This window comes from Dromiciops gliroides, chromosome 2 (genome assembly GCF_019393635.1).
Source record: "Dromiciops gliroides isolate mDroGli1 chromosome 2, mDroGli1.pri, whole genome shotgun sequence".
NCBI lineage: Eukaryota > Metazoa > Chordata > Mammalia > Microbiotheria > Microbiotheriidae > Dromiciops > Dromiciops gliroides.
This window is the reverse complement of record NC_057862.1, coordinates 538,269,290-538,292,949: the sequence shown is the minus strand read 5'-3', so window position 1 is coordinate 538,292,949 and position 23,660 is coordinate 538,269,290. Positions and strand designations below refer to the sequence as shown.

The following is a 23,660-nucleotide window of genomic DNA, read 5'->3' as shown; positions in this document are numbered from 1 at the left end:
AGACACTAGGCCTTTTTTTTTTTTTTCTCATGTGAGGTAGCCTGGTTATCTCAGCAAATAAAGCAGATCATAGAATTACTAAATCCTAGCATGGAGGATTTCAGGTCTTTGAATATAACCTGTGGCTAAACAAGAATTTTTGATGAGTAGTCATTCAGCCTTTGTCTAGAGATTTCCAATGAGGGGGTTGCTCCCTACCTACCAAAGTGGGCCATTCCATTTTTAGATAAATGTAATTGTTATTAAAGGTTTCTTCCCCCTGACATATCAACATTTGTTTCTTTTAAATCTCTAACATGGTCTCAGGCCAAGAAGAACAAGTCTATTCCCTTGCCTATGTGACAGTCCTTCAAATACCCAAAGAGAGCCAGATCCTCTCTTCTGCAGGCTAAACACTGGCAATTACTTCTACTGATGCTCATGTGACCCCTTGAGGGTTGAGGGTTGAGGGTTGAGGGTTGAGGGTTGAGTTTAAGACCTACCTCGGACACATTCTGGCAGTGTGACCCTGAGCAAGTGACCTTTAATTGGTTTCTTCTTGACCACCACCTCCTGGCTTCCTCCAAATCCCAGCTAAAACTCTAACTTCTATGAGAAGCCTTTCCTGACCCCTCTTGATTCTAGTGCCTTCTGTTGATTATCTCCAATCTATCCTGTGTTATTCTTTTGTTGTACATAGTCATTTGCATGATGTCTCTCCCATTAAACTGTGAGCTCCTTGATAGCAGGGACTTTTTTTTTTTTGCCTTTCTTTGCATCTCTAGTGCCTCAAATCTAGCATATAGTAGGTATTTGACTCAGTAACCCATATTTTTTTTTTTTTTTGCAGGACAATGAGGGTTAAGTGACTTGCCCAGGGTCACACAGCTACTGTTAAGTGTCTGAGGCCGGATTTGAACTCAGGTCCTCCTGAATCCAGGGCTGGTGCTTTATCCACTGTGCCATCTAGCTGCCCCAACCCATATAATTCTTGAAGATGACAAGTTATAGAATGGAAACTGATTCATATTGGCAGAGAATTTCTTCACCAGAAGCTAATGAAATCACAAGTGAGAATTAGTTTCTTAAAAATTAAAATATTAAAATCCTACCACAAGTTCATTTGAAAGAAAAACTGTTCCACTGTGCCACCTAGCTGCCCCTCTTAACTTGCCTTGTAAAAAAATTTTAAAAGGGTAAAATTGTTAGAAATAATTACGCTACCCTAAAGTTTCTAAAAGCTTTTATGGAAAATGTTTGCTAATTAGATGAAATCTTGAAAAAGATTTAGCTTCCTACTGTCGCCATTCCTAACACAGGGGAAAATATCTGGATTCCATCTTTTCCAGGCAAACTGTCTATAAGGAATCATATGCCAGAAAAAGTAGGGGCATTGAGCAGGGAATTAGGACTTCTGGATTTCTAAGTCCAACTCTCCCACTGACTTGCTGTATCAAACTCATGGTATGGAATCTGGAAATACAACCCTTTCCCCTTCATGTTTCTGAAGAAATTGTTCTAAGAAGGATTTCTAATGAAAACAGTTCCATTTATAGTAATGCTGAATGCCTTGGTTTTAAGATTATAGAGTACACAAGCCAGAAGAATTCTTAGGTGCCTCACCTAACTCCCTCATTTTGCAGATGAGGAATAGAGGCCCAGAAAGTTTAGGTGACTTGCCCAAGGTCACACAGCTAGTGAATGACAAAGCCAGGATTCATAAGCAGGTCTCTTGACCATAAAGTCACTGTCCCATGTCACCTTCAGGATCAACTGCCTGTCTAGAATGAATGCAAATTATGCAGTAGATAATCCTTAAACACCTTCCCCTTCATAAGAAAGGCAAGGGAAACCTGAAGTAAAGGCAGACAAGATTAAACTTAATTACTTTTTCTGAGTTTCTCCTGCTTTGACTCTGATTTTCTGGATGCCAAAACCAGTGCTGCTCCACCAGTCAGACCAGCTGAAGAAGGAATCACTTTTCCACTGCACTTTCACCATCAGCAGTTCTCCGATGTCTATCTCCGTGTAAATCAGGAAGGAGTAAGTCTGGTTGGTGGACATTTCAGGCCTGAGTAAAAATTCAGCACACGTTGGGTTAACACTGGCTTTGGGATCCATCTTCAAAGAGAGGCACATCTGACCTACTAAACTCATGAGGAACACTCACTACATTTGGAGTATGTCATATTTGAAGGTATAAATGTCTATACTTTAACTGCAAAAACCTGGGTTTGCTCCTCAGTAAAATGGAGATACTAGTACTTGTAATAAAAATTTTATAAGGTTGCTGTGTCTCAGATGCAATAATATACACAAAATATTTTATAAACTTTAAAGTGATAAATATTAATTATTATATTATTGTGCACAGGTCAGAAATATATTTAAAGTAACAAAGAGAAAACAGTTCCTAGTTATTGGAAAAAATTACTCTATATAAGCAAGAAAAAAATTAACTTCATAGAACACAGAGCAAAGACTAGTGTTCTAGTTTCTTGAACCAGAAATTGGGATTTCCTGGTCTACTACTATATATTCGTTTCTCAGGCCTGGAGTTACACAAGGGAGCTCTCTGGGATTATTAATTTGTATATGAAACAAGTTTAGATAAAAAAGGTTGCTACTTACAGGGTGATAGAGATTTCCTCACTCTCAGCTATGGTGCCATACAGAGAGAGCAGCAACACCTGGTTGGTCTGAGTCACACTTTCGGTTCCAAGAAAATGTAACTTCACCTGATAGTGGAAGACTGTATAAGAAGAAAACAGAAAAGAATTAGTGATTAAATCTTCTTGAGGAGCCCATAGATGGACAACTTGGAATTAGACCAATGGGAGACCAAGATACTACTGATATCAAGAAAGATTTATTAGCACATAATGTGGAACTCACATCTGTCTAGATTATCAGTGATGTGATAAGGAAAATATTAAAAAGCAGTACCCATGGTATACAGAAAGAGTGAGATGACCTGAGTTCCAATATTGACTTGGACATTTGCTACCTATGTGACCTTAGGCCAGTTATTTATCCTCTCTAGTCTCTATCCAGTATAGGAAGGAATGTCACATGAGTAACAGCAAACTGGTTTTATGTTTCCACTGAGGAAGGGTCAATGCTAAAATTTCAACAAGAAATATATCCTAATGGAAGGATGACACAAGGCATATGTCCTACTGATGGGGTGCATATACAGGGTAGGCTAAAAGTCACAAAGGGGTTTTAACATTTAATAACTCCTTTATTTTTTGTTTTAAATTTAGAATACCAAAGTGTCATATCCGGTATACATAGTAAGTGAATTTACGTTATGTGTGAAAAATCTAATTTCATAAATAGCGAAAAATAAAGAAAAATTAATTTTCAAAAAGTTATTAAAAATTGTGGTTTTTGGCCCACCCTGTGTATGTATGTATGTATGTATATAATATATACACACATATATACATACATACAATATATATGACTATATAATACAGTAAGAAGGCAACAGATTACAATGACTTGATGCTATCATTTCCTAGGAAGGGGCTGACCTACCTTTGTAGGGCATCTGAGAACGAGTCTTCAGGTACATTTTGCTGCTTCTCTTAGCTCTCACTTTATTGATCTCATAGCCCATGTTGTTGCAACGGTTCTTCTTACAGCTCAGGCAGAGCCCCTTATCAAAGGCTTCCTTTGAACTGCAGCGGTAGGCCTTACTGGGGTTTTCTTCATGCAGTAGGGAGTCAATGAAGAGATGAATGGATCGTTCATGAGAGCATTTCACCAGCTGATCCATATCTTGAAAAGAAGAGGAAATCATAAAGAAATAAAAATACTCTTTGAAAATAAAACCTCACTCTCTAGAACATTTACACATCATGTGATCCATTTGAAGGTCTAGATTTGTTTATGTCTGGTGCTGGGTAAGATGACCTCAAGATTCCTCCCATAATTACATGACTGTATCTATCAATTTTGAGTACACAACTGAGATTTCAATTTAGGAAGGAAGAGTAACATTAATACAAGGACAGAAGTAGATTTTATATAGTTTATCATTCTTTTATAGGGAGGATACCATCATCTTTCTTTCTTTCTTTCTTTCTTTCTTTCTTTCTTTCTTTCTTTCTTTCTTTCTTCCTTCCTTCCTTCCTTCCTTCCTTCCTTCCTTCCTTCCTTTCTTTTTCTTTCTTTCTTTCTTTCTTTCTTTCTTTCTTTCTTTCTTTCTTTCTTTCTTTCTTTCTTTCTTTCTTTCTTTCTTTCTTTCTTTCTTTCTTTCTTTCTTTCCTTCCTCCCTCCCTCTCCTTCCTTCCCTCTCTTCCTTCTTCCTTCCTTCCTTCTTTCTTTTTGCTTCAGTACATTACTGTGGCAGTGGATAGAGTACTGTGCTTGGCATCAGGTAGACCTAAATTCAAATCTTGCCTTGAAAACTTTCAAGCTGTGGAGCACTGGATCAGATCATCCTCTACTTGGGTAAAGACTGAGGTACAGTAACAGAAAGGAGGCTAGACTTGGAGTCAGTAACCATGGGTTTGAATCCTGGTTCAGCTATCTATATAACCTGTGTCTTCTGGGGCAAGTTACTTAACCACTCTGTGTTTTGGTTGGTCCGACAATCCTCTGTACTACAATCAACTCAGAATCTGAATTTCAGAGGCTAAGGGGACCTCAGAGCCCATCTATTCCAACCTGTGCAATTGAGCAATGACCAATAGACTTAATCTACTTAATAATAACTGAACTGTAATCTGTGCTGGTAGAGTGTCCCTGTGCTGGAAGGTCCCTATACTAAAGACACCATCAATTCTTCATGTATATTTCCAGAAAAATTAATAGAGCACGGTGCAGTTATATGACTCCATGCAGGGGTGCCAAACTCCTCCTCCTTCTTTTGTCAAAACTCCTGAGTGTAGCAGAACCAGATAGAAGAATAACTGGGAGATGTCTCACAAAATAAATAAAAATACAACATAGATAATGTTAATCTGTGGTTTTCTATGCCAACATGCCCCCATCAGGGATTTGTTTCTGTGTGAAACAAATTGCTCTAGAGCACTCCAGAGGCAATATCAGCCTTTCTATGTAGCAATAATCCCTGGGGAGATGATTTCAGGTATTATTAATTTCATTTTATAGGTACGTAAATTGAGATCCAGATCAGTTAAATGAACTATCTGAGGGCATATAATCAGTAAGTGTTGCAACAGTACTTTCTCAAGGGGAAAACAGCATGTGGAGAGAGCCCATGAGGTAGGAGACCAGAGAAAGGAAGGAGATTGTTATGAACTTTGCCAATAAATGGCTATTGGACTTAACTAATAAAGTGGGGGATGAGTGGAAAACCAGCATTGTATTCCTTGCTTTGCCACTGTGATCGCTGTTAGCTTAACATTCTACAATTCCACACTGTGCAGAATCCAGTGAAGACCCTAACTGACCACATTAAGTATAGAGGTTGGTAGATGGTACAAGAAACAGGAAGGACTGAGCATTCTTCAAGAAACTATCCCATGCCATCTGGGCTTGACCTGGATAACAATGGAACTCACTTCCTGGGGGATATGGAATATCTTGTTGCCATCAACTTAAAAAATAAAAATAAAAGATAGTCTTAGCCTGCTTCTGGTTGACATTTACCTCCAAGGCCTTTTGTAGCAATTTGGTTAATAGCATCAAAAAGATTACATCCTGGTTGAAAGAAGCCTCCATTAGGATAGATGTCAACATGCCCCACGGGCTTCTGGATCCCGATACTTCGGCCAGGCGATCCTCGAGTGAAGGTGTGCAGTACATCTACAAAATCAGCATCATCTGGAGAAAGGCGACTAGTAGCTTCAGCATATTCAAAATTAGGTCCAGCAGGATCTAGGCCTAAATGGGATAAAACCAAGAGTCACCAACTACTCGAATCTTTTTTTTCCCCCTAAGATTGTTTTATTGTGCAATTAAAGTCGCCTGTACATCGGAGAATTAAAATTCAATTGACAGCAGCATGGTACAGAGGAGAGGGCACTAGTTTTACAACCAAAGGACCTGAGCTAGAATCCTGGCTGACAGTGGAGCCTCAGGCAAGTCAGTGAATCTTTTTTTTTTTTTTTAAGTGAGGCAATTGGGGTTAAGTGACTTGCCCAGGGTCACACAGCTAGTAAGTGTTAAGTGTCTGAGGCCGGATTTGAACTCAGTTACTCCTGACTCCAGGGCCGGTGCTCTATCCACTGCGCCATCTAGCTGCCCCGTCAGTGAATCTTTTTGGGACTCGGTTTTCTCATCCAGAGGCAATTGGTTGCACAGTGGATAGAGCATTGGGCCTGGAATCAGGAAGATCTAAGTTCAGATCTGGCCTCAGACACCTACTAGCTGTGTAACTCTGGGCAAATCACTTAAGTTCTGTTTGCCTCAGTTTCCTCAACTTGTAAAATGGGGACATGAACTGTACCTTCCTCCCAAGGTTGTTGAGAGGGTCAAATGAGATAATATTTGTAAAAATTGCTTAGTACAGTGCCTAACACATAGTAGGTACTAAATAAATGCTTATTCTCTTCTCACTTGGCCCCCTGCCACTAACCATGGCCCAAATCTGACAGTTCATCTTCCATCTCTGTACTTTGGCACAGGTGGTTCCTTCCTCTTTTCACTCTCCGCCCCCTTGACTTCCCATGCCTGGAACATATTCCCTCCCCCGCTCTACCTCCTAGAAATTATAGCTTCCTTCAAGCTTCTGTTTACCTTCCAGGTCTCTAGCCTATCTTCTGTTCAAGTATTTTCTTAATCCTTGTAGTCACTAATGCTTCTTTTTCTGAGTACATATTGTATCACTCAAGTGAAGTATCCATTGTAAGTGCTTAATAAATATTTACTGAATTGAATAATACAGACTCAGCTTCTATTTATAAATGGAATTTATCTATCATTTGTCCCGATAGCAGGATGACAAAGTCCTACCCATAATTTAAAACCCAATAAAAAATGCCACTCCCTCTTCCAATCTTTCCCTCTCTCAATTAAAAAACCTTCCTTTTCACTTCTCATTTGACATTTTGGTTAGTTTTTGTTCTCTGGCTTTTTTGGTTCATGTCAGGGCTGTCCACAAGAGAAGATAAGCAAGGTAGGGCAACCTATAGCCCGTGTTAATCTAAAATAGCATTGCTGTAATAGAGTGTTTCTATCCAACCCATAACATGCCCTCCCCATTTGACCCCCAAAATACACATAATCACAGCCTCCACATCGCTCTGATTCTGCTACAGAATGACTCCCATCCCTGCACTTGGGGCTCGATCACAGAGGGGTGTCACCTTACCAGTAATTCTGTTAACCTTCTTATTTGTCAGACTCCCTGCAATGCCAGCGGCATGGGCACCAAGGCTGTACCCCAAGATATGAACGTTGTCCAGTGGGTAGTTGAACTGCTCCTTTAGGAGAAGAAGGGGAAAATATGAATTCCCAGAGCTCTTTGTAAAATCACAAAACCAAAGGAAATACAGAGTGAACAGTCATGGCAGTGAGGAAAAAACGGAGAATTACTTCAAATTACTTTTTTTTGTACTTTTTTTTGGGTGGGGCAATGGGGTTTAAGTGACTTGCCCAAGGTCACACAGCTAGTGTCAAGTGTCTAAGGCTGGATTTGAACTCAGGTCCTCCTGAATCCAGGGCTCGTGCTTTATCCACTATGCCACCTAGCTGCCCCAAATTACTTTTTAACTTTAATTGTTATTCTCTAATTTCAATCTTAATTCTTTCCCTCCAAATTGTCTGAATTCCAAGAAGCATTTGCTGATATCTGTTTTGGATTTTCCTTTTTTTTTTTTCCTCTTTAACTTGCTTTCTCCTAAAGCCCTTTCCCTCTTCACTTCTCATGTTTAGACCAATTACTCATCCTTTCCAACAATGGTCCAACTTTAAATTTTTACAGAGGAGGAAACTGAGCCTAGGGAGGGAAAATGTCTTGCCCAAGGGCACAGCTAGTTAGTTGCAGGGCTAGAATCCAAGAACCCAAGTCTTCTGACCCCCAACCTTTCCCTTTCCTCCATGCTGAGTGGCCTCTCCTGACTCTAATCATCCACCCTGACTGTTTCTGTCCTAGCCTGGGTCTTTCCAGAGTGTTGACATGTTGTTGAGCCCAAGGTGATTGGGAGAGAAAGGCTATCAGAGGCCAGCTTTAGGTTCAATTCGTGAAGGAAAACAAAATGGCCCTCTCACCCTCCCCAGGGGAATTTGAATTTTAACTATGGAATTTTAGGCATCAAGTCAATGAATAGGATGTGGGTTGAAGTCAGTAGGAGGGAGGTTCTTCCCCTTGTCCCTGAAATGAATCTGTTTAGGGGGGCTGCCCATTCCACCTACTTGGTCTCAACAAATCTGCACACTGGGCAAGGCAGGGCAGGGCAAAAACGACATTTTTACGAAATAGTTTCACAAGGCTGAAAGATGACAGAAAACTTGAACTTTTAAATTGTTCTTGAGGGGTCCAGATAGAAGTGAAAAAGGAAGAACACTGATCAAGGTTCAGTTCTGGCATCCACGGCCAAGAGAATCGTATCTCTCATACGTGCTTACCGCCAACCAGTCGATAAATCTGGCGACATCTTTTCCCACCAGCTTTGTGTAGCCGGCAGATACTGGATAATGCTGCTGGGCCCTCATCAGCCAATCAACTACGATGACATTGGAATCTGGTTCCCTCTTGAACAGAGCCCCAACAAGTTTGGGCACCCAGCTTTCGTACATTCCTGTTACCTGGAAAGGAAAACAAAGGTCACTTTTAACCTGCCACTGGACTTGGGTGACTCAGGAAGAATGAGGCTGATGACTCTGTGCATCTCTGCCTCACTTGAATCCAGTTCCCATGTAAGTGAAGACATCACCCTGGGATGTCACTGGTCCTCTTTGGAAAAGGACAAACAACAACGACAATAGAAATCAATGAGATAATGGCTCCATGGTAGTGTAGAAGAAGGAAAAGAGAGAATCAGTAACAGGAGAGCCCAGTCACATCATAAACAAATATGATCATGCTCTGCAGTTCACTCCCACAAAGATTTATTAACTGCCTCCAGTGTGGAGCATTGGGAATGCAAAAAAACCCAAAGAGACAATAGGGAGGATGGAAAAGAAGGAGGGTTTGTACAGCACCTACTATGTGTCAGGCACCAGGCTAAGCACTTTTGACAAATAGGATCTATCTCATTTTTATCCTCACAACAACCATGCAAAGTAGATACTGTTTTTATTGTCATTTTACAGTTGAAGAAACTCAGGAAAATTGAGGTTAAGTGACTTGCCTGGGGTCACATAGCTAATAAATGTCTGAGATTGGATTTGAACTCAGATCTACCTGACTCAAGGCCCAGAACTCTCTCCACTGCACCATCTAGCTAGCTGTCTTGTGGGCTTATATTTTACTGGAGGGTTATGACATCTACCTGAATGAGTATAGTATGAGGAATATTGAGAAGGGAGGGGACATGAAGAAGTTAGCAAAGCAGGGCATTTTCTGAGGACATGGCAGAAGCATTATAACTTGGAGCAAGAAAATCATTCTGAAACATGGGAATGAGGAAGGAATATATTCCATCATCGTGCAAATGCAGAAAGCCAGGTGATGCTGTGTCCAGTATGGCTGGAATCTAGTGGTTTGTGAAGTGGAAGGATATGAAATAAGACTAGAAATATATGTGGCAGCGCATTGGGGTGGGCCCAAGCTAAGCACATTGTGCTCACTTAGTTTGTTTAGCGAGTCTTCTCTGCCCACCCCCCAAGGTAAATCTTTACCCAGCCTTAATTAGAATGATCATCCAGAGTCCAAACTAATGAGCTCTGATTGCATTATGTTGTTCTCGAAATTGGTTTAATTCACTTTATAAAATCAGCAACCTTGTCAATTAGAAATACTTTATTAGATTGTTTTACCCAATTCTACAATTTTTAATATGATTATCTAATAATTCTTTACTCTTCTACCCTTTGCTACCTCCCAGCAGCCCAGAGCAGGTTAATCTAATATATACCTAGTTCAGTTCAATTCTACATTACTGAGCTCCTAGTAAGAATGAGACAGAAATCACCCTTAAAGGTCATTTTAAAAATGACTCTCTAAACATAAGCAGGAGATGTTTATCAGTGTAGGAACCAGGTAGAATAATGATCTCTAACTGCAGAACAAATGGAATCCATTGATACCAGTTGGTCCCTTCTGGGACTGGTTTGTATCATGCTAAAATGCCTTTCATTTTTCCTGTGATATAATCAGTTCTTAAAGAAATAAAGAACTCTGGTTTCTAGAACCATCTCTGCCACTAACTGACCCATGTGACCTGAGGCAAGTCCCATCATCTCTCTGGGTCATCATGGTTTTCTCTTCTGTAAAACGGAGGTAACACAACACCTCATACCAAACCCAAGGCCTGTTAGCACCATAATATCATACATTTAGAACTGGAAGAGAGACATTACAGGTCACCTAATACAGGCCTCTTCATTTTTCACATGGGGAAACTGAGGTTCAAAGGAGACAAAGAACCTCGAATGGTCATATAACCTGGGGTTATTTAGCAACCAATAGAAGTCTTATTGAAGCCTCTCTTAGCAACGCACTGCTTAGTTTTCTTTGCACTTCCACTGAGTAAGCACCTAAACTTAGTTCAATAGGCCTGCTTCTCCCTTGCCCTTGGAGTCCTCTTCTCAGATGGGGCAGTGGTACCCTTAGCAGCAGCTGCCATTCAGGAGGGGGTGATGTCATACTTGTAGAATGCAAGGTTAATCACTCCCAAAGGGGATCAGACCCTCCTCCTTCACAATGAGGTCCCTGTACTTTGGTGCTTGTCAGGCAGGATGCAGCCAAGTGGCAGGACTCCAATACAGCTGCTTTTAAAGGGTTGTCTGTGCTTGGTTATGTGCGTGTGACATACTAAGCATTCTTTCAGCTTCTCTATGATAGGGCTGGCAAGATCCCTTCGGTTCCCTGCTTTGCACAGAAAGAAGTTTCCCTTAGTACAAGTGTCAGGTCTGGAAGAAGAATCCTGTCTGCGCTCAACCCCAGGTGCAACAGTTTCCTTGAAACTATCAGCCCTTTCAGATCAGGTAGTGACTCGCCAGAAATCTCCCACGCCCAAAGTGTCTGATATAGACATCTTATCGAGGCAGCCAGGTGGCACAGTGGATAGAGTGCTGGGTCTGAAGTCGGGAAGATCTGAGTTTAAATCTGGCCTCAGACACTTACTATTGGTGTGACCCTAGGCAACTCATTTAATTCAGTTTCCTCATCTGTAAAATGAACTGGAGAAGGAAATGGCAAACCTCTCCAATACCTTTGCCAAAGAAAACCCCCCAAGAGGTCATGAAGAGCTGGACATAACTGAAGACAACTGAAAAACAAAATCAATGGATTAATAAGTAATCCAATCCCAATCTTATATAATCATACAAGCAGGAGCTCACTGTTGATGTTGTTCATCCATGTCTGGACCCCATTTGGAGTTCTCTTGACAAAAGATACTGGAATGGTTTTCCATTTCCTTCTCTAACTTATTTTATAGATGAGGAAACTGAGTTAAGTGAGTTGCCCAGGGTCAGACCACTAGTAAGTGGCTGAGACCAGATTCGAACTCAGGAAGATGAGTCTTCCTGACTCTAGGCCCGGTACTCTATCCCCTGTGCCACCTAGCTGCCTTAGAATTTAACACATAGTAAACACTTAGCAAATGTTTGCTGATTGACTGGATGAATCAACCTCTGTTTGCCTGAATTCACTGGAGAAGGAAATGGTGAGCCATGTGGCAAATCTTTGCCAAGAAAACCCCATAAACAGTAGTTCATAGGATCACAAAGAGTCGACACAACTGAACAACAGAAAACCCCTATATTATTTTTTGTTTTATATATCAGGAAGCCCAAGCATAGAGAGGTGAAGATGATCTGAACAGGAAGGGACAGCAAGTAAGTGGCTAGGATGGGGCTCCTGGTTCCCAGACCAGTGTTTACTTGTTTGGATAAATACGAAAAACACAGTTTCTGTCAATTCCATGGAATAAATTCCTAAACATCAGAGATTCATTTTCTATCTAAAACTGTCTCAGGGTACATGCTCATATTTAACAAGCTATTATTTGATAATAAAAATGTAGTTTATCTTGTTAACAAGATGTTTTGTGGTAGGATGATAAACTTGCTATACTGGTGGACCATGTTGACTGTACTCCCTTGTTCACATAAAAATGATACAATAATACTCAATTTCTGTTTATAGGCAAGGTTTGGAAGTCCTCTAGTGAAAGAAAATGTGACCGGACCAACATTCCTTTATTCCATTGGCTCTGTTTTCCTCATAACCTTTTAGTATCAATTTCAAGGACCATAACCCTTGAAATTATGGAGGGATTGTCTCATAACTTTAAAAAAATCATCACATAAAATCTTTTTAAAATGGGCAATGAAATGACCAGGTTCCTTGAATTAGAAAAACAAACAAACAAATATTAGTGTCTGGCAAATTAAAGTGCCTATTCCTTTTGGAGCCAATTTATGGAAAGTGCAATTAGCACTTGGTACATATCACAATGCTCACATAACAGCATGCTTTTTTTTTTTTTAAGGCAGTAGGAAGATCGGGCAAGCATAGGTCCAATGTGCAGATTTCATGAATATCAACATTTGACCCTGGGGTCATAGCAGCTCCTTCCCTGGGCATGCTCTCTTACCGTCCAACCATGAATCACCACAAAGGTTTTGCTGCTATGATTGAAGTTACAGTCAGCCACAGAATTGATGTCCCCAGGAACAAGGTGGCACCTATCTTCGGTGATTTCCTCTGGGGTCCTCAGTGCAAACTTGCTTTCAATGTCTCCAAAATCATCATTTCCTCTTCTTCCTGTCAGTGGAAAAGAAAAAGGATCAGCATTGTGTTTGGTAGGACTATGACACAAACCTAAGGACAAGGAGATGATCACTAATGGTGTTGCTCCTCTGCTCAAAACAGTTAAGGTGGCTCCCTACTGTCTACTTGGAGGAAGCTGGTGGAGCAATGGATAGAGCATTGAACGTAGAGTCAGGAAGAGCAGAGTTCAAATCCAGCCTCAGAACTTTACTAGTTTACTCCCTAAGCAAGTTAACTAACTTTTCTCTGCCTCAGGGTTATAAGAAACAAATGAGATGATATTTGTAAAGTGCTTAGCATGGTGCTTGGAAATAGTAGGTGTCATATAAATGCTTATTCCCTTCCTGACCAGATAAAAACTTAAACTTCTTTGAATGATAGTCAAGACCCTACAAAGTCTAGCCATAGATGAGCTTTACTGGAACAACTTTAGTAGGACACTCCACCCTATTTCTGAGGCTCTGAGATCTACAGATAAATCTCAGATCTAAAGTTCAACACAAAGACTATGGGTTCAAAACCCACATCTGCTGGTTCTAACATGTGTGACCTTGGCCATGCCCCATGCCCAATATGGACCTTGGTTTCCTGACTAGGTGATCCCTAAAATATCATTTGATACTAGTTCTTTTAACTGTTACCCAAACTCTGACAGCTCTCATAAAGTAGAGCTAGGATTAGGATGCTCCAATGCTCTGACTCAAAATCTCAAAAATTAATATACCTTTAAATATTAAATATTATTTGTAATTATTAATAATTATTAAAATAACCTTTTCCCCTAAATGCCCTTTGCATTTCTACCTGTGAAACCTTCTAGAGGAGGTCAAAATTAAGTCAAGAGAAATTATTTATTGATTCTTACTAGTAATAAAAAAAAACACTGAGGCAGCTGGGAATGAGAGACATTAGAGAAATCTTCTGACAGGGTAGGCAGTTGAATTTAATGTCAAGAAAGCTTCCTTTGGAATCATAGAGGAGATACAACATGGCTTAGTGAATAGATAGTGAAATGTGGAGTCAGGAAGATCCAGCTTAAGTCTCTCCTCTGATGTTTATTGGCTGTGTGGCCTTAGACAAGTCACTTAACCTCTGAGGAGTTCTCCAAAAAAAACATTTAAGGACCTACTTTGTTCCAGGCACTGTGCTAAGACTCTAAGCGTTAGAGAAGCTGCCAACAGAAATCAGCAAAAGGAATCGTTTTCCTATACTGATGAAATAACAGGTGAATTTTCTCTCCCTACTATGGACATACACAAAAATATACCAGAGTGAATATTCTGAAAAGGATCAGTCAGGCCTCTGGCCTGAAGTTTATAACCCAAAGTCAGGTAAACAGCACCTATACATATCTATAGGAGAAATCATAGACTCGTCATCTGTTGGCAAATGATCTCTTTCTATTTATTCCAAGAAGCTAACAATAGCTATATGATCAAAAGCTACCACCATTCTTGAATTTAGCAGGAGCTTTAGAATTCTAGTAAGAACTATGTCAATTCCCATTTATTTTTCTAACTAGAACAATAGAAAACTTGTTAATTTAAGACACAGTTAGACTTGCAAAGAGAAACCTTGACAAGATCAACAATAGCACTGATAATAGAAACCCAAAGACTACCAAGGGATCTCAACACATTTATCTGAATGTTATCTTAGGAATGTCCAGTGTTCTCAGTTGTAATAAATCTATTTCCCAAGTCTAATATTCTAAGTGATTCATGATCAGTACCAAGTTTCCACTTGAAAACCAAAGGCAGCATTCAGCATTCAGGGTGAAAAAACCATCATTGGCAAAGAGATACCCATGTGGCAAGATCTGGACTCTAAAGAGGTGTTTGTTCTAAACCATGGTGAAGAACCAGTATTTAACACAGTCTTCATTCTCCAAAGGGCCCAAACAACATACTTGAAATAGCTGTATTCAAATTCAATAAACACTTATTAACCTCCTCTTGCTTAGTATCAGTGGAGGGAAGAAGGGAAAGAAGGAAGGAAGGAAGGAAGGAAGGAAGGAAGGAAGGAAGGAAGGAAGGAAGGAAGGAAGGAAGGAAGGAAGGAAGGAAGGAAGGAAGGAAGGAAGGAAGGAAGGAAGGAAGGGAGGGAGGGAGGGAGGGAGGGAGGGAGGGAGGGATGCTGGCTGGCTTAATAAATGAATATTTTAATCATAAGATTCTAGATGTAGACCTGAAATGGATATTAGAAGTTATCCATTCCATCTCCCTCATTTTACAAATGAGGAAACTGAGACTCAGAGATTTTAAGTGACTTGCTCAAGTTCATATTGAGGGACAGAAATTGAACTTGAACCCAGACCCTTTTAATCCAAATCCAGGGAGTTTTCTCCTGTATCACAGTTTCTAATATATTATATAGTTGCTGAATTAGTTCTACCACCAACCAATTATGTGACCTTGAGCCAGTCATTTCACTTGTCTGGTACTTAGTCTCCCTACCTGTAAAATGGGGGATTTAAAATAATTAATGTTTGGGCAGGTAGGTGACGCAGTGGATAAAGCACCTGGCCCTGGATTCAGGAGGACCTGAGTTCAAAGCCAGCCTCAGACACTTGACAGTTACTAGCTGTGTGACCCTGGGCAAATCACTTAACCCTCATTGCCCCACAAAAAAAATAAAATAAAAAAATAAATAAAATAATTAATGTTTAAGCTTCCTTCCAGTTGAGTCTCAGACCAAGAAGGATGCCTTTCTGCATAAAATGATGAGGTTCCTAGCTGCCTTTTGTAAAGAGGAGCAGAATATTGAAGTCAAGAAGTTTGCTGATAATCTAATCCCTAATTTGCCTGGACTAATTAACATTCAACTTCTAACAAAGAAAACTGAGGAGTCCATCTACAGGAAAGGGCCACTAGACAGAGAGGTCATTGGGCATGGTTGAAAGCTAGCTTTTAGTGCCTAACATTAGGGCTGCTCCAGACCTACAATATTCAATGTTTCCTAAATAAGTAGCTAAATGGTTGGGAATATCCGTGAGATTAAAGTGCTTCTCCAAAAAAAAAAAAAAAAAAAGATACATTAAAGTGCTTCTCTATAGGCAGATAATAATTCAGAGATAAGAAATGGGATTGATGTATAAACCTAAGTGACTAGGGAAATTTAAAGTGGAAAACCCCCTAAATTATAGAATCTTAGTATAAGAGCTGGAAAAGGTTGGCAGTCATTTGGTCTAGTCCCCTACTTTTACAGGTGAAGAATCTGAGGGTCAGAAATGTGTAGTGTCAGAGGTGCCATTAGAACCAGTCATAATTCCAACTCCAACTCCCAACCAACCCCCCCCCCCACTCCAAGTTCAACATTCTTTCTACTGGGACAGGGGTTCTTAAACTGAGATCCAAACATTTGTCTTTAAAAAAAAAATTTTGATAGTCATTTCAAAAAAATGTGTTTCCTTTATAATTCTATGTGCTTTATTCTAGGCATTTAAAAGCATTATTCTGAGAGAACTGCCACACAAAAAGGTTAAAACCCCTAAGCTGGGGGAGGGGAGGGACAGGGACAGAATAGGTAAATAGTCACTGCTAGACTTCTGAGCTATGGATGGCTTAGACAGGCTAGTGGTTCTTTTCAGTGAGCAGAGAAATGCAGATCACTGAAATTGCCATTTATCTATAGCCTTTAGAATCAAAGGTCATTTAAAATGCAATTTTTTCTTGGGTTACTATGACCTCTCTAGAGAGGACTAAAGTATTTAAATGATAAATATATATTTTTTTAATTTGCTGTGGCTGAAATTCATAATGATTGACCCAGACTGCTTTGGCTAGCTTCCAAAAGAATAGAGTGGATAACTCCAAATGAGGGGATAACTAGGGGCGGGGGGAGGCAGAGAAATCAGCTCAAATAGGCATTTGAGGGAATTGGCCTCATGAGTTCAACACTGTCTCAAGGCATCAAGAGACCAAATTAAATGTCTGTTTTAATATTAACTGTTGTTTTTTTTCCCGAAAAAATAAGCAAGTATTTATTAGAAAGGAGCAGGAAGAGTGGGTTCTTCACCATTTAAATCCTTAACAAGTTAAATTACCTAAAGTTAAACTTCTCATCACTGAAGAAGAGGGAAGGGGAAAAGATTACATTAAGAAATGGATTTTAGGGCAGCTAGGTGATGCAGTGGATAAAGCACCAGCCTTGGATTCATGAGGACCTGAGTTCAAATCCGGCCTCAGACACTTGACACTAGCTGTGTGACCCTGGGCAAGTCACTTAACCCTCACTGCTCCACAAGAAAAAGAAAGAAAGAAAGAAAGAAAGAAAGAAAGAAAGAAAGAAAGAAAGAAAGAAAGAAAGAGAAATGGATTTTAAATCCTACCATATTTAACTAATGACAAAGAAGGTGCTCATTCTGGTGCTTTAATCTGTGTCCCAGATTAAATGCAGGAAACAAGTTGTTTTAAAAATCCAAGCCAACAGATACATATGCAAACTAAATAGATCTATTAAGAGTGGATTTTCATGACTGGAAAATTTTCTAAACTCCTTTTCATTGATTATCGGATGATCTACTAACTAAGAAAACTCATGCATGGGTAGAGGGGGTAAAAAAAGGGAGAGCTGCATCAGAATAATGGAAATCCAAATCCATTTATTTTCTTGGGTCTGCAAACCCACAGAAAGACTAAAGTTTTTATTTAACATGAAAATGAAAAAATCTAGAAAGCTAAAATGCTTTTGTCAAAAATATAGGCAGAGGGGCAGCTAGGTGGCGCAGTGGGTAGAGCACCGGCCCTGGATTCAGGAGGACCTGAGTTCAAATTTGGACTCAGACACTTTATACACTTACTAGCTGTGTGACCCTAGGCAAGTCACTTAACCCCGATTGCCTCACCAAATATATATATATATATATATATATATATATAGGCAGAACGCAGTTTAGTTTGGGTTTGAAAAATACTGCCCCTACTTTGTCTATATAAAATCAAAGTCATTGTGGGGAAAGAGGGGAGCATATATAAGCCAGGGGAGGTGAGAATATCTATATATGGCTCTGCAATTACACTGAAATGTAGCGAAACTAGTCCTTTCACTCTTCTTGAAGAGACAACATAGCAAAGTGGGAAAGGAGTTGGATTTGGAGTTAGATGGCATGAGTTTCAAAACTTGATTCTTCTTAAAACCTGTGTGATCTTGGGCAAGTCATATAACCTCTCTTGGCCTCCATTTTCTTTTCTGTAAAATGGGGCCAGGGTGGGCTCATTGGATCCTATAACGTCCCTTAACTGAGATCATGTCTTTTATCCAGTTGGAATCCTTAAACTCAGAGTCATTCAAGGTTGCTTCCAAAAGTCCGGTTCACTCTGCTGTAATTTGGGAAAGGTGCTAGGGCAATATAAAAGCAAAAGTTATCTTGAGTAAGTTTTCACACATTAAGGTTTCATATTTTCTCTAGTGGTAGACACTTATTTCACCACCATTATTAAGAAGTGTTCATAGGATCATAAATTTATTCTAAGATTGTAACCTCCTTTGGGGAGGAGGTAGGTGTTTTTCAACTTTGTATCCTTATTGCCTACCACATAGAAGATCACCTAATGGCAATAGCTGATGAATAAAAATGAACTCATTGGCTCATTCAACAAGTCCCAGGAGACTTATGCATATATACATATATATACATACATATATATGTACATATATATGACAACTAAAATAACCAAGAATACCTAGAAAGATTAAGCATGCAAAATTGTGTACTCCTGCTAATTATTCCCAATTAGTTACATCTGTAGCAAGACATGGATTATACCTTTAAAATAGCTACAGACAATACATGCAAACTCAAATTTGTTCAGAAAAATGCTGGAAGATGTAGTTTTTGCACTGGCCGGGGCATTGAAATGCTCCAGAAAAGAGTCATGGACTAGGGAGCAGGGGATATACTAACTAGGGAAATGTGTGACCCTGAGCAAGTCATTTTCCTTCTCTTGACCTCAGGTCCCTCATCTGTAAAAATGAACAGATTGCTTTGTATAGAGGAAAACTCACTGGGGTTTGAATTCCAGCTTGGCCACTTACTACCTGTGTGAATGTGGGAAACCATCCTACTTCTCTGGTCCTCAGTTTCTTCATCTGTAAAATGAGAGGTTAGACTAGTTGAACTCTGAGGTCCCTTCCAGACTCGTCTGGTGAACTAATGAACACTTCTCTAAGGTCTCTCTCTTTCCCCACTCTAAAATTCTGTGAACATTCTTGAAATAAACTGAAACACCATCACTTCCTTCAAAAGCCTTCTAAATATGCCTCCTACTTTGGAAAGGAAGGTACAGTGCAAAGGCAAGCATAAAAGGGAAAAGCAAATTCATACTTAGAGTTTTTGGCAAAGATTTTTGTTGTTCAGTTGGGCCCCACTCTTTATCACCTCATTTCGGATTTTCTTGACAAAGATACTGGAGTGGTTTGCCTTTTCCTTCTCTAATTCATTTTACAGAAGAAGAAACTGAGGCAGTCTTAATTGACTTGCCCAGGGTCACACAGCCAGTAGGTGTCTGAGACTGGATTCAAAGTTAGGAAGATGAGTCTTCCTTGCTCAAAGTCCAGTGCTCTATCCACTGCACCCACCCCTAACCCATCAAAGATTTACAGTCAAGTTAAAATGTCTCATTAGAACAAGTCAGGGAGACCTGGGTGAAGAACCTGTCTCAGACAAATACTAGCTGTGACATAAGATAAAATCCATCAACATCACAGTGCCCCAGGCAACCGTCTAAGAAAGGAGCTCTTAATTTGGGGTCTGGGGACTCACTTTTTTAAAAAAATTAATAACGATTTCACCATATTCTTTTGTAATCATCTACATTTTATTTGGGGCATTTACAAACATTCTAAGAAGGGGGCTGAAGTCTTTACCAGGCTGTCAAAGGGGTCCATGATACACACAGAGAACATTAAGAAGGATCTCTGTTGCCAGGCAAGAAGTTAAAGATAAGGTAGGGGTCTACCTTGATTGAGGGAGTTTCCATATTGAGAGTTTCTTGAACCAATGAAGTTACAAGTCGCCCCCCCAACACACACACACACCATGTAACAAGGACACATCAAAAGTAAGTAAGTGAATATTTGCAGGAAATTACTCTCCTAAGTATGTAACAACCTAGATCTTCTGACTATAAATCCGAGGTCATGCTGAAATCCATATCCGCTAAGGAGATCGAGGCAACTAGGTGGCCCAATGGGTAGAGCACTGGGCTTGAATTCAAGACTCATCTTCATGAGTTCAAATCTGGCCTCGGAAACTTACTAGCTGTGTGACTCTGGGCAAGCCATTTAACCCTGTTTGCCTCAGTTCCTCATCTGTAAAATGAGCTGGAGAAGCAAATGGCCAATCACTCCAATATGTTTACCAAGAAAACCCCATAAAAAGGGGGTCACAAAGAGTCCAACGTTACTGAAACGACTGAACAAAAACAAGGAGATCAAGCCATTATTAAGTACTGTGTCTATGTCCCTTTCGCAAGCTACTTTTAATTAGATCTATGCAAGGAGTGTGGCAGATGAGGCTACTGTAGCTATTCTGGGGGTGGGGGCCTGGAGTCTGGGGGAGGCTCCCCTGGAAAAGCTCAAGCTGCCTTTCTCTAGCCTGAAGGAATTTGGATCCACAAAACAAACACCTACATATATTAAATGATCTTAACATTAGAATACACATTGAAAGCTGGAATGGCTCTTTAGCAACCTCCTAGTCAAGCCCTCATTTTACAGAGGAGCCCCTGGAGCAGGAAAGGACTCGCCCAAAGCATTATGGTCTGTTAAACCTAACAGTAAAGTTAACAGCTAAAACTACCATGAGTTAATAGTACACACAATTACTTTTCGAATGTATGGAGGTGGGAACCTTGACATTTTTACTAAGGTTTTTTTTATTTTATCGTTGAAGAATTCGAATTCAGATGTGGAAATGTTTTGCATGACTATTCATGTATAACTTATATTGAGTTGCTTGAGTTTTGGTGGGGTGGGGAGGGAGGAAAATAATTTGGAACACAAAGTTTTAAAAAATTAATGTCAAAATTTGTTTTAAAGGTAACTTGGGAAAATAAAATTCTAAATAAATAGAATTTGAATTCGAGCCAGTTTGCACCCAGTATCTTGTGTTTTTTCGTGAGGCGGGACGCTAAAAAGTCACAGACATGAGACTTGAGATCTTTCAAGCACTATATTATTTTTTGAACAAGGTCTCCCATAGTTTTAAACTGTAAAATGGTAGTGTCAACCCTTCTCCCAAGTCTAATCGCTTCCCACCTGGTTAACAAGAATTATTTCCCCCAATCTCAAAATAAATCAAACGTTCCAACACACTCTTTGCCCGTTTCAGCCGTTGTCTGTCTGTCTCTTTAATAGAGACACACAAACATTCAAAGAGACAGACACACCACATTCTAAACCCAGACTAGATGAACTGGATAGCAGAACTCTTAAATTGCAGCACGTGGACTCGCAGAGGGGAAAAAACAAGGCTCTCCACAGTATAAGAGCTAAGTGATTGGGCAGCCTGATTTCCCCCACCCCCAACTTTTTAATTTTTCTTTTCCAGAATAATGCTTCAGTTACCCAGGCTGTGTGGCTCTATTGTGGGCAAAGCCTTGGACCTGGAAGAAACGCTCTCCGCCTCTAGCCAGTTAAAGACACGCTCAGTGTCTGGCCCCAGATGGTTTAAAATTTGCAATCCTGCCGCTCTCTAGGAAGAGCAAAAAGCGCTTGGATTTAGCCGCGTCTACACCCAAGGTCTGAAACTACTCTCGCGGACCCAAGAGCCTAGAAGAGCCCACGTGGCAGGGGGCCCAGAGCCCACTGGGGTGGCCCCGTGCGCAGAAATAGCAGGCACCTCGGCTTTGAAAGTCTGGCCGCCTGGACATCTTTGACCTGCTGCGGCAATACAGCCCTACGATCGTGCTCTTCCTAGCCTGCCGTTAAGTTCTCCTAACAGAAAACTCCCCGTGCACCATCACTATCTGCCACCCAAAGCTAGAGTAGGGATTTCCTGCATATTCTTCCCTTCCCCCCAGTCCACATGGAGTTTGGAGAGCGCGCGAGTGCCAGCTTCTCCTAGAAATGCAGGCATCCTTCCCTGATTCGCTACGCAAAAACTCCTCATTCTTTTCCCCGCCCCTAGGCTCTTCTGGGAAGACAGCCCTTCCCTCTCGCCGGGAGGCCTGAGCTGAGCAGTGCTGAACTGAGCAGCCGCCGCCTGCCACAACTAGGGTCACCTTGGCGGGCGTTCCTCTCATTCTTGCGCTCTCGGGGCTGCCGGGTGACCGCCGGTCACCGCCATCCCGGGCCCTTCCCCTCCCACGTCCCGCCCCTCACACTCCCCCAGACCATCACTGGCCCGTGCTCTTCCCGAGCGGCTGCTGTGTAACGCGGCCAAGACGGCTGAGCCTTAGCACCAGGAGCTGCAGAAGCCCGGGTGCGGCGTCCGCACGCAAACCCGGAGCGACTGTGATCCGAACAAACCCTCTCCAGTCTCTCAGCTGCCAGAGAAAAAAACACTGTGCACTCCCTACCCCTGGCTCCAGGCGCCCGTGTCCCCGAGGGGCTGCCAGTCAGTCACTTCCCTAGCAAGTCCCGCTCTGTCCCGGTACCCCCTGCCTTCACCGTTTCCCCGGTGTGCATCGGGCTCACCCTTCCATCCTCCTGCAAAGTTGCAAAGAAAGTTGGGTCTGCCGGGGAAGGGGCCGGGACTGGAGATGAAACTTACTGTTTGAGGCGGCAGTGGCCAACCCTCCGCTGGACGTGGCCAGACTCTGGAACCACAAACCCAGGGCGACCAGGAGCAGCACTTTACCCTCCATCTCTGCTGACGCTGGACTGCACGGGCTGGGCTGGGGGCGGGCTGGGGAAGTCTGTGTGCCGGGCAGAGGAAAGTTGCCCTTTAAAGTGAGGGAAGGGCTCCCGAATCAGGAGTCTGACACTATTGCTACTCCGGGGCTTCTTATGTGACTGGAAATATGCAAATAAACCTCATCACCTATTGGCTATAAAATCATAAGTTGGGGGGAGGGCCCTAAATTCACTTCCAAATATTTGAGCAAACTGTAATACGAATCAACTCTGCCAGCAAAAAGAGGGGGAAAGGGCAGGAAGCGAAATGTGTTTTCTGTGCGCATTTGCCCCTTGCTTTTCCTCCGGTGGTCGATTCCCTAAGGCATTACATAATTACTAAGAGAGGAATAAAAATACATATAACGAATTGGGCTCATAACGGGTTTTGTTGTTGTTGAAGGTTATACTGCTAAGTTGTTGCAAATCAGTGGCTTTGTCCTAAGCAAGGGGAATCTTTGGCCACTTCTCTGCTTTTTCAACTTACTCATTCAACCTTCCCCCGCCCCCCACCCAATTCTCTGGGATTCTGTGGTGACTGAAGGGGGCAAATAGGCTTACAGGATGCATTTAGGCATGTTCATGAGAAGGGAGCATCCAACTCCTGCTGGACGAGACTGACACTCATTTCTGTTTCTCTTTTGTCCTCTTAAAATACTGAGGCATTAGAGAACCCCTCAAGGTACCCCAGAATTAGACTATATTCTCGAAAGGCTGAATGTAGATGTCACACCAATTCCACAGAATTTGGAGATGGAAAGAACCTTAGAGATCATTCAGTATAAACTTCTCATTTCACAAATCAGGAAACCAAGGTACAGAGATGAGAAGTGAGTAATTTGCGCTTCTATTTTGTATATTTGTAAACTACAAAGTAAAACAAACATTTTGTTGGAGTTTGTATTTTTGCATACTTGAGTTGATAATTAAGTTTTAAATAAACCTATAATATTTTAAATGAAAAAAGAGAGAGAGAGAGAAGTAA

The 23,660-nt window shown here is 41.1% G+C and overlaps 1 protein-coding gene across 1 annotated transcript in view; it reads right to left on the bottom strand.

Moving 5' to 3' along the window:
* The window catches only part of LPL (lipoprotein lipase), a 28,501-nt gene extending 5,586 nt beyond the window's left edge, over window positions 1-22,915 (bottom strand). Inside the window, exons 1-8 of the mRNA XM_043988024.1 lie at window positions 22,554-22,915; window positions 12,663-12,832; window positions 8,524-8,703; window positions 7,268-7,379; window positions 5,605-5,838; window positions 3,523-3,765; window positions 2,611-2,731; window positions 1,868-2,050 (exon numbers count right to left, since the gene is read on the bottom strand). Coding sequence (XP_043843959.1) covers window positions 1,868-2,050; window positions 2,611-2,731; window positions 3,523-3,765; window positions 5,605-5,838; window positions 7,268-7,379; window positions 8,524-8,703; window positions 12,663-12,832; window positions 22,554-22,647 — 1,337 coding nt within the window. The 5' untranslated portion in view covers window positions 22,648-22,915. The remainder of the gene's footprint in view (window positions 1-1,867; window positions 2,051-2,610; window positions 2,732-3,522; window positions 3,766-5,604; window positions 5,839-7,267; window positions 7,380-8,523; window positions 8,704-12,662; window positions 12,833-22,553) is intronic.
* Window positions 22,916-23,660: the final 745 nt, after the last annotated feature.